General features: G+C 38.4%; 1 protein-coding gene across 1 annotated transcript in view; it reads right to left on the minus strand.

The window, feature by feature from the left end:
* Positions 1 to 13,227, minus strand: part of LOC144072859 (CUB and sushi domain-containing protein 3-like) — a 155,966-nt gene extending 142,739 nt beyond the window's left edge. The window contains exon 1 of the mRNA XM_077598220.1: positions 12,655 to 13,227. Coding sequence (XP_077454346.1) covers positions 12,655 to 12,817 — 163 coding nt within the window. The 5' untranslated portion in view covers positions 12,818 to 13,227. The remainder of the gene's footprint in view (positions 1 to 12,654) is intronic.
* Positions 13,228 to 14,413: the final 1,186 nt, after the last annotated feature.

A 14,413-nucleotide genomic window follows, 5' to 3' on the forward strand; every position in this document is an offset into this window, starting at 1 on the left:
CAACCCTCCACGGACATCATTACAGCCAATGTGTCAATGTTGGAGTCAAAAGGGGCAAATGATGGAAGAGAGACAAAAGATGAAATACAGATATTGGGCCTGTACAGTTTGGGTATTTTTTCAGGGCTCACAGTATGTTAGCATCAAACCATTTCATTGCAAAATTCATGAAGAAAAACAATCTATCAATAAATTCTTTCATTGCTGCAATTGGTTGGCAACCAGTTCAGAGCATACACTGTCTCCTGCCGATAGTCAGTGGGCATAGGCTCCAGAAGTTGAATAAAACGGAAGATATTTTTTTATTATTTGTTAAAATTAAATTTTACTAAGCATCGCTGTGAATCAATCTGTTCGCATTTTATAAGTCTTAAGTAGTTTGGATTTGATCATTTTCTGAACCGTTTTACCGCACAAGGGTCGCTTTGGTGGACAGTCAATCGCAGGAAACGAGAAGACGTACAACCATTTACACTCACACTCATACATAGGGACAATTTAGCATACCATCCATGTTTTTTGGAATGTGGGAAGAAGCCGGAGTACCCGGAGGAAGCCCACGCAAGAACATGCATTATTTTATATGTAAATCCCCTAATTTGGTTCAACTTCTTTGGTTCAACTTCAGTGTTATTATTATTGTCATCAATCATCAGCATTATTCAGTTTCCCAATACTAAACTCTTTAAAAATTATGAAAGTACGTATACCAATTTCGCGTGAAATTCGTGACCCAAAACTTAGAATAGGAAAAAAGAAGAATTATTTATGAAGCCATTAAAATGAATAAGACATGTAAAGGCATTTTCCATTGAGATGGAAGGGCAAGTGCATAGCAAAGAAACGTTGGTGCTGGGTGAGGGCGGAAGCAAACGTTTGGCAAGGGAAATGTCGTTCAACTGGGTGATCGCACGATTCGTGAAACACTGAGGCGCGTTTCCCAACCAGAATGTTTTGTATATAGAGACATTCAGAAGTATTTGCCATACTAAACTGATAGGTAAGTTTTTGTAGGACACATTTTGTTGTATCACTGGTAACAGCAGATTGATTGCACATTTTTGTCATGATGCATAATGAATGCTGTTTTGTTATACCAAGACATTGAACACTAACGGCATGTGACCCCCACTATAGTTTGTAAAGTAAAGTTAACACTAGCAGGACCAAGGGAGGATAAGTTAGCATAAAATATCACACATTTGAAAAAAATTAAATTAGTCTGTAAGGAATAGAGGTTTGCTTTAAGTACCACAAAGGCCACTGTTTGATCCTTAGTGTTTTGCCCTCACCCTCATACATCACAGGGTGTCTCTTCAAAGACAGTTGGAGCCCACCATCCAACAGCGTACTGAGCCATGCACTTTCAAGCTCCTCAACTTGACATATTTTTCCACACATTTTCTCCCTACAATTGCAATATTATATATAATACAATACAAGGTCCTCATGCTTAAACGTGGTTTACATTGTCTGCAGCAGTTTGCACCTGGCCATAGATAAAAGGAAACAACACACGCCATTATCCATCAGTTAGGCTTAGATAGCACATGGAGGAAAGATAAAGGTGGCAAAAAATGTCAATAAATTACAGCCTTTGCTGCAACACCTACCTATAATAAATACCCTCTACAAACTCAATCCTTTACAAAAGAAAAAAAATCATTTTTGTCATACTGCTTATCCTGACAACGGTCGTAAAAATGAGAAATAATAGCGATGTACCGGAAAGTCCGTGGCCCAAACTTTCTGGCTGATACCCGACTGGCCAATACCTAACAAAGAAAATAAAAGTGGTTTTGGTCTCAATTATTTTTTTTAAATCAAAATTATATTATTGAAATCAAAAAGATGATTTATCTGAGCAAATTTCTCAGTAGAATACACTGTACTTGCTACTAGGAGGTTGATGTGTGTGTGCTGGCTCAGCGTTGCTATTAGAATTTTCCACTGATTGTGGACCCGACCCGTGACATGCACTGAACACCAACAGATCTTCTCTTTCACTCCCTTTGACCAGCTAAAAACGAGACAATCTGGTTTTCTTTCCAGCGTTGGAAATTTTATTTAGCTCTTGCTCTTGTGTGGGCAACCACAACCAACTTGTTATATGAAATAAATATATTTTTTCTAATTCAAACCATTAATTCTCCATATAACAAAAATGATACATTTTAAAACATTTGAATAATAGCTGACTTTATTGTATATATAGGAATATATATATATATATATATATATATATATATATATATATATATTGGATTTTATGCCTCAGTTTTTTCATATGGGTTTTTTGGTTTCATAATTTTGTTTCATCCCTAAGAAATGGTGCTTAGTTATATGTAAACATCACTAGGTAGTTAGGCACACCTGCAAATGCAAGTGTATCTATTCAACCAATAAACCTTCATTTTTGATTGATAATGAGCAATGAGTGATTTGAAATGGGATGCCTTGAATTGAGATTAGTTGGCAACCAGGGTATAACCTAGTCTACTGCTCATAGCTAGCTGGGATAGTCTCAATGAACCTAATACTGATGAGCAACAGAGAAGATGAATTAAGTCCCATTCCAGCTGGCACTGAATTATCATGATTTCAGGGTCAATGCCATTGATAGAAGTCCTAATTAGCTGGCCTAGAAGGGCTATTCTGCGAACTAAGGTTGAGGGTTTGCTGCACGACAGTATGTCGATACTTCCCTAAAACCCCAAAACAGGGATCTTCCCCATTCCTGATGTGTTATTTGGCCACGTGCTCAAATGCGCATCAGACAGCGCGTGACCAGTTCCAGGCCGTGATCTTCGCGCTGTCAAGGGAGGAATTAAAGAAGAGGAAACAAAGGCGAGCGAGCAAGCTGCAGCGACTCTGAGGGCACCACTGTCGGCTACCATATTGCCAAAACTGAATGAATGAATTTCAATCGAGGGGTAATGTCAGCCTGGACTTAACCGAGCTGTCACAGACTAGCTTTCTGTGGCTTGTAAGGGCACAGGCATGCTTGCATCATGAGGGCTGCTAAGTTGAGTAACAACTAAAGTTTGACCTCAGATGACATGCCTATTCCTGCTGGTGGAATCATTGCTCAAATTTGTATTAGTACTTTTGAGCCCTATTTTAGATACCTGGCAGCTATTATATTCATTCAAATGTGTGACTCTCATTAACACTTTTGTTCTCTGTGTCCAATTTACAACAATGCTTTATTTTTTGGGGGGTGTCTTTCAATTCTATTTATTTATTCATTCATTTATTTATTCATTGATTCATTCATTGATTCATTCATTTATTCATTCATTTATTTATTTTTAAACACTTTTTTAGAGCAAGAATAGGCTTTCTGTTTTTAAAGTGAGTTCAGAACGGTAGACCTAAACAGACAGATCTAGACCAAAGTATATTACAAATATGTTTTGAATCAGTTGGTAAATAAAAATTCAACTCTATAATTAATGTTTATAAATGATTAAAGAGTGCAGTGATTGATGTTCACGGACTGGAGTATTGTAAACAGTGAAAGAACTTCAATAAACACACGACAAATTCTGAATCAAAAATGTAAATTTAAATAAATCAGAGGTCATGTTTCCCTTTGAAGCTCATGAACGACCACTGCATTCTATTCAGAAAACATCGTTTAGAAATGAAAACCTGTTTCCCCTATTGATGGTGAGCTGCACTTTGTGCCTAAGATCAAATGGGGAGGGATGAGAAAGAATTCCCTCTTCAGCATAACCAGCAATGCATGCAAACATAGGCCAAGACCGAGCCCTGAAATTTATGCCCCCAGCATACAGTTTATCCTTGTGGCTTTCCTATACCTTCACTAATTATACAAATAAATGGGTATAACCACAGTTGTGCATTATGCGTGGCTGCATGCTTAATGAAAAAGAAACTAAGCAACTGAACCTGAAACAATGCTCTTTAAAGAATTACTATGACCTCCACAGTGTGCCACTCAAATGCAAAAACTAGCATTGGAATATTGGATTCAGTGGTTTTAAATTGCCCACCACTGAGATGAAAAATGCTCCAATCAAATACAGCGACACGCTTGTACCAACTGGCATGTGCACAAATATCCACTCCATTGCACAAGGAAATAGCAAGTGGCTAAGGATAATAATCTTTGAAAGCATAGGTACTCTTTTAGCTGCTTTCTAGCCATGTTAAATTTGTGGTGTAAAAAAAAAAAACCACAAAAGTACTCCTGTGCCATTTTGCACCTTGCAGCTGATGCCAGGCCACTGTGGAAGCTGCACTTTTACACACAAAACACTGTGCCAACATCTCATCCAATATTACTCCAGCCTCTTTCCCCCAATGTTACAAAACAATAACATCACAATTTATTTTGTCCCCAAAAAGGGAAAACAGCCACAGAGCAATGACACATCTTTTTTTTCAAGTAGCTAAAACAACATCCCTTATTCATTATTCGAGTAAATGCCCTGCTAATGCCTGCTTCATATTTGTCATGTTGGGACTCCTCCAGAGGGAGGAGTAGTTTCACATTTTTGATGAAATCATAAACCACCTTATGGACTCCATATTCAGTGCCAAATCTACATCATCCATCAACCTCTTCTATATTCATTCATTTTCTCTATCACTTTTAAACATAACAAGTACTTTTGCAACTGTCTGCATGATACAACCCCAAAGTAAATCTAAATTTTGCTTCAACCTTCCTGTGTGGAGTTTGCATGATAACCATGTGTCTGCATGGGCTCTCTCCCAGTATAATCCAGTTTTCTTGCACATCGACCAAAACATGCATTGTAGGCGGGTTGAACACTAAATTGTCCCTAGGTATGCGTGTGAATGGTTGTCCGTCTCCTTGTCCCCTCGGATTGGCTGGCAACCATTTCAGGGTGTCCCCTGCCTGCTTCCCATACTTTACAGCACAGGTGTCAAAGTGGCGGCCCGAGGGCCAAATCTGGCCCACCGTATCATTTTGTGTGGCCCGGGAAATCATGAGTGCCGACTTTCTGTTTTAGGATCAAATTAAAATGAAGAGTATAGATGTATATTAAATTTTCCTCCTTTTAAATCAATAATTGTAATTTTTTAATCCATTTTTTCTGTGTTTTTAGTTCAAAAATCATTTTGTAAAATCTAAATATATACAAAAAAGCTAAAATAAACATTGTTTTAGATCTGTAAAATACTGAATATTCAGGGCTTTTAATCTAGTTCTTTAAATCCATTTATAAAGAAAAATCTAAATATTATATCTAAAATGGTCCGGCCCACGTGAAATCAAGTTGACGTTAAAGCGGCCCGCGAACCAACCCGAGTCTGACACCCTTGCTTTACAGGGATAGGCTCCAACACCCCCCGCAACCCTTGTGAGGATAAGCGGTAGGGAAAACGAATTAATAAATGTAATGCCTTTTTTCAAGGATCTGTCAGAACCTTGATCTACAGGCTCTCATTCCCTCAACGTTTTCAGGGGCATAAGATGGGCTGAACTAAAAATTATAGCAACATGCAAAAGACAAAGAGTTGTGTAAGAAAAATCCCATTACATTGATCGTTTTCTGTGCAAAAGTGTAGCACTGCAGCTCTGACCTTGAGATGCTAATAGTTTCAGTGCCATTAGATGCTTCCTGTTGGAGTGTAACTACAGATCTAAACTGCTGATGCAGCTATTTGAAGACATTGAGGCGGGCAAGGCTGTGTCATATAGCTAAAATAGTTCAAAGTCAAAATTAGACGTGTATTTGAACAGAGAGGGGGGAAACAGAGCTGAATGAATGCCACAAAAACTCATTAAAAAATGAAAAAAGAAATTCATCAAGACTAAAAAGGTCACTGCATAAATAATTGCTTACCAATAAATTAAAATAGACATCAGTAAACGTCATTAAAGTTACACATTAGACACCTACACAGACATTGAAATTCTTTTTAAATTGAGATTTTACCTTAATGCATTTTATATGATATATGATACTTTATGTTAACCTCCTAAGACCCAGACTCTTGCAAGGCCTGCATTCTTATTTTCTTTTATTTAGGCTAATTGGGGCCTGATGAGTGTAAAAACAAAGAATTATCTTTTTACATTTTTCTTAGTTTCTAAGAAAAATGATGTCCACATCATAAGTAGATGCCATTGTGTTGAAATTAAAATTTGTTACGGAATCATTCTTTCCGAAAGGACTGTTCATTAATGAAATATTGTTCTTCATTTGATACTAGTTATTTAATGATTAAATGCAACCAAATGAATGGCAAACAACATCACTTGAGACAGAGTTAAAAATGTACTAACATTTTCTAGCTACTTCTAGGAACTTGATAAACATGCTTATAAATTCGATAAACACTTCTGAGACATTTTCAGGTTCGACATCATTACATATTAATTGCAGGTTAGTCATACTAAGGCTACACATGTTTCATAATCTAGCAAGTTATGTTTTTTTCATCAATTGACGATGATTCAGTTAATGGCTTGATCGATAGCTTGTCAGAAAAAAAAAAGATGAAAACGTTGATCATAGTTGTCCAAAGCAAAAACAGATGTTTGCAAATGTCTTACTTTGATTCCTTACAAAGATAATCAATCTGGATACATTAGAGGCATAAATTTGAGGATTTGGGAAATTTTAAAATTATGCAATTGTTCTAAATGACTAATCCTTTATAGAAATAGTGGCAGATTAACTGTATGAGCAATTAGTTGTCATTTAATCTATTAGTTTTGACAGTCGTAGTCTGCATTAGATTATCATCACAACCACTTTGATTTCAGAAGGAGATTTCAGGGTTGCAGACCAATCCGCGAAAGAGCAGCTGAAGAAGGGGATTTTACAAAGTTTTCTTAATTGACTATGAGGAGAATCAACGTTGTGTCAATCATTTTTATTTTCAACAATATTTTTCAGGAGATGAGACTTCTTACTTTTACTCCAGTGCCACTGAACAGAATAAAGCTTTTGAGGCCTGCATGAGCATAGCTTTACATGCCACATAATAGCCAAGATACAACTAATTCAGAGAGAATTAAAAATGTTTCTCCTGGGTGGAGCCAAGTTTTGCACTCCATTTTGCCTGAGCTTGTTAAAGAGGCACTGCTTCATGCATAAAATAAGTTTAAATGAGAGCGAGCGCTGGTTGAAGTGTGTTATCTGCAAAGTTGTTTTTTTGTTGTTGTTGTTGTTGTTTTTTGTTTTTTTCCAGCGCAGTTTCAAATGAATTCGTTCTGAAAACAGCAGGTTTTGAAATTGGTCTCCAGCCTTGACGCAACGTGTGAGTGTTTTGGCGTTAAATGAGTGAATGTTTTATTGGAGTAGAATAAAAGGAATATTTTTGGAGCAAGGAAAGCATCACAAAAGCTTGTCTCCTAACTGAAATACACCTCGGATGCGCTCACGCAGCCCCACTGAAGTAGAATGTCAAGTGAGAGAATATTTTATTTTTGTATAATTGAAAAAAAGCCAAGCTTTGTGTCATAGAACAGTTGTATGCCATGTCCGGGACATCTAAGAACAGAAAGACAGTCTGTAGCCCAATCGCACCATGAAACCTACCCAGTTCAATAAAAAGCAGCCCAATTCAAAGCTTCCCATTCAAGATTTTCTTTATTAAAGCCTATTTTCATACTGACTATGAACACCAGGCAGGGGACATCCTGATTTGGTGGCCAGCCAATCATAGGGCACAAGGAGACGGACAATTATGCACGCTCATACTCATACCTAGAGGCAAATTTAAGTGTCTGATGAATTTTAAACGTACATTTGTTGAATATTAGGATAGGCGGTAGAGAATGAATGAACGAACAACTATACGTATGAACCAGAATTTACTGCAGTCCACAGTTCACGTGTTATGAGGTGCTGAAAGGACAGTTCCATAGTTTCATAATGTCATAATTTGAGTCAATGTGCTGTTATAAGCAGGCAACAAAACTAAACTTTAAAGTGTAGACATGCAAGTGTAATTTTTCAAACTCTTATTTTGATCAAAAGTAGCCCAGATTTTATCACTCCACCCAAAGCAATCGTCTCCCTACATTGATTCTTTGAAAATAGCTCAATTGACCCCGCCCAATCCGGCGACACAGTCTCTCTCTGCAATGTGATATATTTACCAAACACATTGCCAAAGCCCACGAGCAACACAACCGCTCTACCAAAAGCCAATCAGAGAAAAGAATTTGAAATATCTATTATTCAAATTGAATTTCAGTCAGTCAGTGTATTTTAATAAGCATTCTACTCTTGCAGAAACCCATGACCCAAGCAAAGAGAACTAAATAGTTTGGAAAATAACATTCTATGCACTTCCGAACAAAACTAAAATTGTCCTGAAAACGTTGTTACCAAAGGTTATGAAAGATAATGTAAAATAAATAGGATAAAACTTTAGCATCTCTTTAAGCAAGAATGAAAAACTCCTGGTGACACCACACATAAAATATAATTTTTAATGACTAACTAATGAATTCCTCTTAGAACCTCCTTCAGTACTCCTGCTAGAGATTTGGTAAGTAAACAAAACAGATAAAAAAAGTGATAATTTTTAATTAATTCCTGGATCTTTTAAATGATCTGGTGTAATCGTGACTCATACAAAGTGAGCTAGCTACCAGCCAATCTTGTATACACTATTTTGTATCAAAACCATAAACTACGAACAGAGCTCTGTACAGAGTGGCCATAATAAAATGTTTGAAAAAAGCTAAATACTACAGATAAATTTTTCATTTTGTTGTAAATCATTGAAATGGTCCAAATCGAAGTGCAAATTCCCTCACTTCATTTGAGTTGCATGCACTGCAAGGAAAGGCATTGCATTAGATATAACCCAGTCAAGGTTTGTAACAAATGGATGCATATGTTGTTATCAGCAGAAATGCCTTCAGGCTTTAAACACTTATCGCCACTGTAAAATGGACAGTCCATCTAGAATCTCTGGCCTTGACTCTAGAAGGCGCGTCTCTGTAATCTATTACATTTAATCTCCACCAAGGATGAGCCATTTTCTTACCCAAGACAAGTTATTGACAGTCTCTTGTTTAAAGAGAACTGCTTACATTACCACTGATACTGAAGAAAAACTGATTTAATCAAAGCCAACAATGAACTGAAAATCTAAAAGATTTGCTAAACTTAAACTAGGGAGATGTCAATTCTAACAAATGGATCAACAATTTCAGCACATTATGTAATGATGGCATTAATTTTCTTTCCTATTTCAACGGAACTCTAAGGATTCTTTAAGACACCGCCTACTTAAGACATATTTTTAATTCTTAGGAGATCAAAGATTCCAGTGGGATGATTCCCAACATCCAGTTAGCCCATAATTACACAGACAAAATGTAATCCTGATCAGACCCAGCATCCTTTGCAATCTGTTTACATAATCACATTGCAACAAAGTTGTCAATGAATAAAATGGAAATGTGGCCACCCCGCAATTGGAGGCTGTGTAGTGAATACTTAAAATAAAAATGAATCTTAAACCATTGTGCAACCACGGCAATCTAAAATATAGTTTTCAGTGTATAGTGCTTTAAAAAACATATCTATGCTTTTTCTTCAACCTCTCAACAATTGATGTCCAGGCTCCGTGTACTCAAGAGAATCTAAATGGAAACGATTGAAAAGCGAGCACATTACATCATATTCGATCTCAACTATTTTCTAGCAACACGATGAGAACTAGGTCTTTAAAAGCTCCACTGAACTGCCCTTGGTGAAAGAAAAGGGGCGGGGGGAATTCAACTGGATGTCTGCGCCACGAAATCAGGTCATGAACCTTATGTAGTTTAGTACCGTATGAAGTGCTGTTTTTATTGCATACTGGCTCATTAAACGATCATCAACATTTACAATTGACCCTTGTTTCAAAGTGTTTTGGTGTTTAACTTATTAGTTCAACTAACCTATTGCCTGTTATGTTTGTAACAGTCATGAAATATGAGGTAGATGGCTTGAAAGACCCAAGTTCTGTGGTGCTAGGAGCCATACAATGTAAAATTTGGACTATGAGCGACTACAACCTCCCCTTATGAAACCTGTGTTTTGTAATCCATTGCAGCTAATTTATGGAATATTCCATAGTATAACGTGGACGGACACCAGCGGGTTATAGTCCCATGTGTTTTGTGTACTATTTTTAAAAATGAATAGTATTTGCTAAATGCAGTGCATTTGATCTGATAGAAATTATTTAAAAAGTTATTTCTAACTTTGTAACAAGGCATTTGTTAGCCAGAAAAGCTATAATCCCGAATAAAATGTGGGTATGCAGTATTTTCAAGATACTATTCTTCCACTGTCTCAGTTTCTAGTTGTCTTAAATTGGCAGAATCGGTCATTTGTTTTTGACATCACATGGCTTCACGCCAAGCCAAGCGTGTGCGAAAAGTACAATGCGGACAACTGATTGATTGGAGAAAATCCGCAAGGCATGGTTTTGTCATTTCTTGGTCGCTACTGCGACAGTGTCAAGCCTCTGTGTCAATGACAATCTTTCTCTTCATGACTACTTGATTACAGACAGCAAAGTCATGCCATAGTCAATTAACAAGATGTAAATCTGTTTTACAATTGGCCCTGGCTGCTCGGAGCGTCCTGAAATGAGAACTGTGAGCTGTTGTGTAAGTTAAATGGCAGTTTTATGTGTTGTCGCCATGACAACAAGTTACATTGCGGAGTGTTCTGTGTAGTGGAAAATCAAGTAGACCCAGAAGAAAGAATATCTGGTTATCTATTGCCAATTTGATGATCAACAACAGATTAGGATCGCTCATGCTGTCAGCTAGAAATAAATTGAATTCCCCAAGTTTTCTCTTTGCAAATGTGTGTTCCTGTTAATCAATTGTATTTTGTCCCCACAGGTCGATACCCTCTGATGACAGGTGAGAAATGCAGCCAAACAACCAAGTACCATTAACTTTGACTCCAAGTGACTCACTTTGCCATAATTCCATTATTCATAATTGGTGGAGTGACAAGAATGAATTAGGTAGCTCACTGGAGCGGAACAACTGTGCATCACTCACAGGAAATAGATAACAATACAACAAAAGGGAAAAACTTTCATTCTAAAACACTCTGGAAAGGAGATCAGAACATGAGTCAGAAGTCATACCTAGTTTATATTCAATTATGTATACAACATGATAACCGGCCAGCATCAAGAGAAAACCACAGTTCAATCAGCTTTTCCCCCCCCGACTTCCTCCACTTTACCACCCAAGCTTCATCATCGCCCTTTACCTAACTCCCACCCTTCTCAGTTCCTGGCTGCCTGACTCCTTAATGAGTAACAGAACGAGGAGGATTGGCAGTGGCCCCGAGGTTTGACATTGCCACATTGTGGGTGGTGATAAAACAGCACTGTGGCCGACTCGGCTCATACTTGGGTGGCGCTTCTACTCTACATGCAGCACATTCCACCCACCCCCAACAGACAGACATGAGAATTACTCAGAGCAAACAATCTGCATGGAAATTGAAATCCGTGGGGACACACGCACAAACTCTAAACAGATAAACATTGCACACTCCCATAGTGTTAAAATACATATTTGGGAAGAGATGCAGGAAAAACTGTAATGGCATTTAAGGGTTTAACCATTTTACCTCGCAATCATTTTAATCATTAAAGAATATTTCAGACATTGTGCACATCCAAAACAGCTTACTTACCATTGTCATTAATTAACATGTTCATTTCAACTAACCATTTATATGGGGGCATTTAACTCATTGGTTGCCATTGACAGCACTAGACGTCCAATCTATTTTAACAGTCAAAATGGAGTGGATGCCTAGCACCTTCAATGGAGCATTTGCAGCCAGTCTTCCCAGTGCAAACGAATTGGTCATTGATTATTTTCAGTGGCAGGTAATTATTTAAATGTATTTTTTTTTCCAAATCTATTTTTTAATTAACACTTAGTTCTTACTTATAGACCATTCATTAAAATATTCAATGTTTTAAAACCTACAATAAAGTTAAAGGGCAGTTATTAATTTCAGGAATATCATTAAAAAGAAAAAAAAGGTGGACAGAAAGTCTTAAAATGTTCACCAACAATTTGACATTGGTGTCACGGTGAAAACATAGGAGTCCAATTTTAAGGAAGAGTTTTAGTCACTTTAGCCAATCATTCCTCAAATAGGCAATTCCAAAACCATGATCAGATGAATACTAACTAGACCACCTTGCACCTGTATACTGTAACTGGTCCTAAACCAGGCAATAACCCGCTTCCACTTGACTATTTACCAGAACCCCCCTCAGAATAACACCTGCTAAGAGAGCCAGTGTAGAAAAACCCTTCAAAAAATATCCAACATCTAAACCTCGACGTAGAAACAGTGAATTTGCGCGACTTAAGCCAAATTTAAAAAAAAGCGCAGGTCATTGCGCCTGAACAAATTAGTACTTCGCCCTCTAATCAAAGCAGCTCACGTAGGCTATTAGGAGACGCTGCTGGAAGAATATTTATTCCGAGCTCGCTCAAAGACTGCATTGAGCGAGCAAAACCGCTGAAATGCGTCTCTTCAACTCCATCCGCTGAGCAAAGACGTGCTAATTTTTTCTCTCTTCCTTTTTTTGGGGGGGACGCGCAAACACTACATGCGCATGATGGCGAGTTCCTGCGACGCGCCTTACCTTTGACACAGGTGAACATGAGAGAAAAAAAGAGATTCCAAAAAACAATCCCCGTCCTAATCCCCATCGTGGTAGTGCTGGTTTGAGCTCGGCCACATTTAACGCAGACGTCCCTCACTTCCACAGATCCCTCGTAGCATTCTTCCCGGTAAATCCGCGTCATTGTCAGAACTCGGACGATATAATCCCTAACCTATTTTCTTCTATTTATCTCTGGTTTTTTTTTGTTTTTTCCTCTTCCGGGGAGATTCCCTCTTCTCGGGAGATAAGGCACCCCGTGCTGTAGGTACGCTGAAGGCAGAAAAAGTGAGCGAGAGTCCAATTTAGGAGAGAACCCAAGCAACCTGGACGAGGGCTCGAGCATTTCTGCCGAGAGGGGCGACAAGTGTGCGCGTCTCCGGCTTTGCTTTTGCGCGACCCCCGGTGCTGCACATGGTTGCCTCCATGGACGCGCACGTCCCGTTCAGACTATATGAACGGTGCCGTTATTGATCTGCAATAGTGATGTCTGCCTTGAGCAAGAGAGGGGGAGGCGAGAAAGAGAGAGAGGGAGAGAGAGAAGGAGAGAGGGAGAGGTGGGAGGCAGGGGGGACGTCCTATAGAACTACAGTGTGATGTGCGCCGAGCAACAAATCATGAAGTGGATGTGGGTGGCAAAAGGAGGAGGAGGAGGAAGAGGGGGATGATGATGAGGATGAAGATGAGGACAAGGAGTTTGAGCATGAGGAGGATGAGGATGCGGATGAGGATGCAGATGAGGAGGAGGATGCAAGTCTTCATCCGGTGTGAAGGGAACCGTTAATGAGGTGTGCGTGTCGGGATAGAAATAAGGTGGTGATTCCTAGGGCATCGTCCCGTCTGGAATATCAAGGAACCTCTCGCACTTCATTTTAAACTTAATTTGAAAGAGAGTGGGGCTTGGTCCAGAATGTAGTCAGAATTAGCGTTTGGGACATTTGCATTGCAAAGATGAGAGAAGCGTGCCTAAAACCAAAACCCCGAGCGGGTTGCAGTGGGGCTCTTCTGCCATCTAGCTTTCAAATTATTGGGAAGCAGAGTAGGAATGCAGCATCGAGTGTATTGATTAACCCTTTATAGGGAAAGTGACTATTTCGGGTAATTAAAAAACAAAATCAAATGATTGTGTGTTACTTTACCCCATAAAGACCTGGAATCAACATACATGGACATCACAGGTTGCATACAATATCACACGGTTGTAAACAAATATGGCTAAAGTAAACTGGATTTTGTATCAATTCATTATTTTTCATGAATAAAATGTTTTTAAATGTATATATTATTAAAAATAAAATTCCTGAATTTAAAATGACTAAAAACAGAAATATTTGGCCCTCCTAACTGACATTTAGGTTCATTTTAAAAGAAATATCATTGCCTTTAACTCATTGCCTGCAATTGCCAATAACAGACCTCTAAATTGTTAAAATTTGGGAAGACTCGCTGTGATTGCTAATATTTCAGCACCATTGACGTGCCAGACATCCATTCCCTTTTGACTGGGTGCCTGCTAGAGATCATTTGTTTCTAGGCTCTCCCAGTCTAAATAGATTGGACGCGAGTCCCCGTCGATGGCAGCCATTGCCTTTAAGTGAGTGCCCTGAAATGGGTTGAGACCCCATAATGAGTCATTCCAGAGTCATCCTCACAAGATAATGCCACACAACATTTTCACATGTTTACACTGTAGAATAATGAAAATGAATGTATAATTTACAAAGAGACATGGTCTCTATTA

Source organism: Stigmatopora argus, chromosome 4, assembly GCF_051989625.1.
Source record: "Stigmatopora argus isolate UIUO_Sarg chromosome 4, RoL_Sarg_1.0, whole genome shotgun sequence".
NCBI lineage: Eukaryota > Metazoa > Chordata > Actinopteri > Syngnathiformes > Syngnathidae > Stigmatopora > Stigmatopora argus.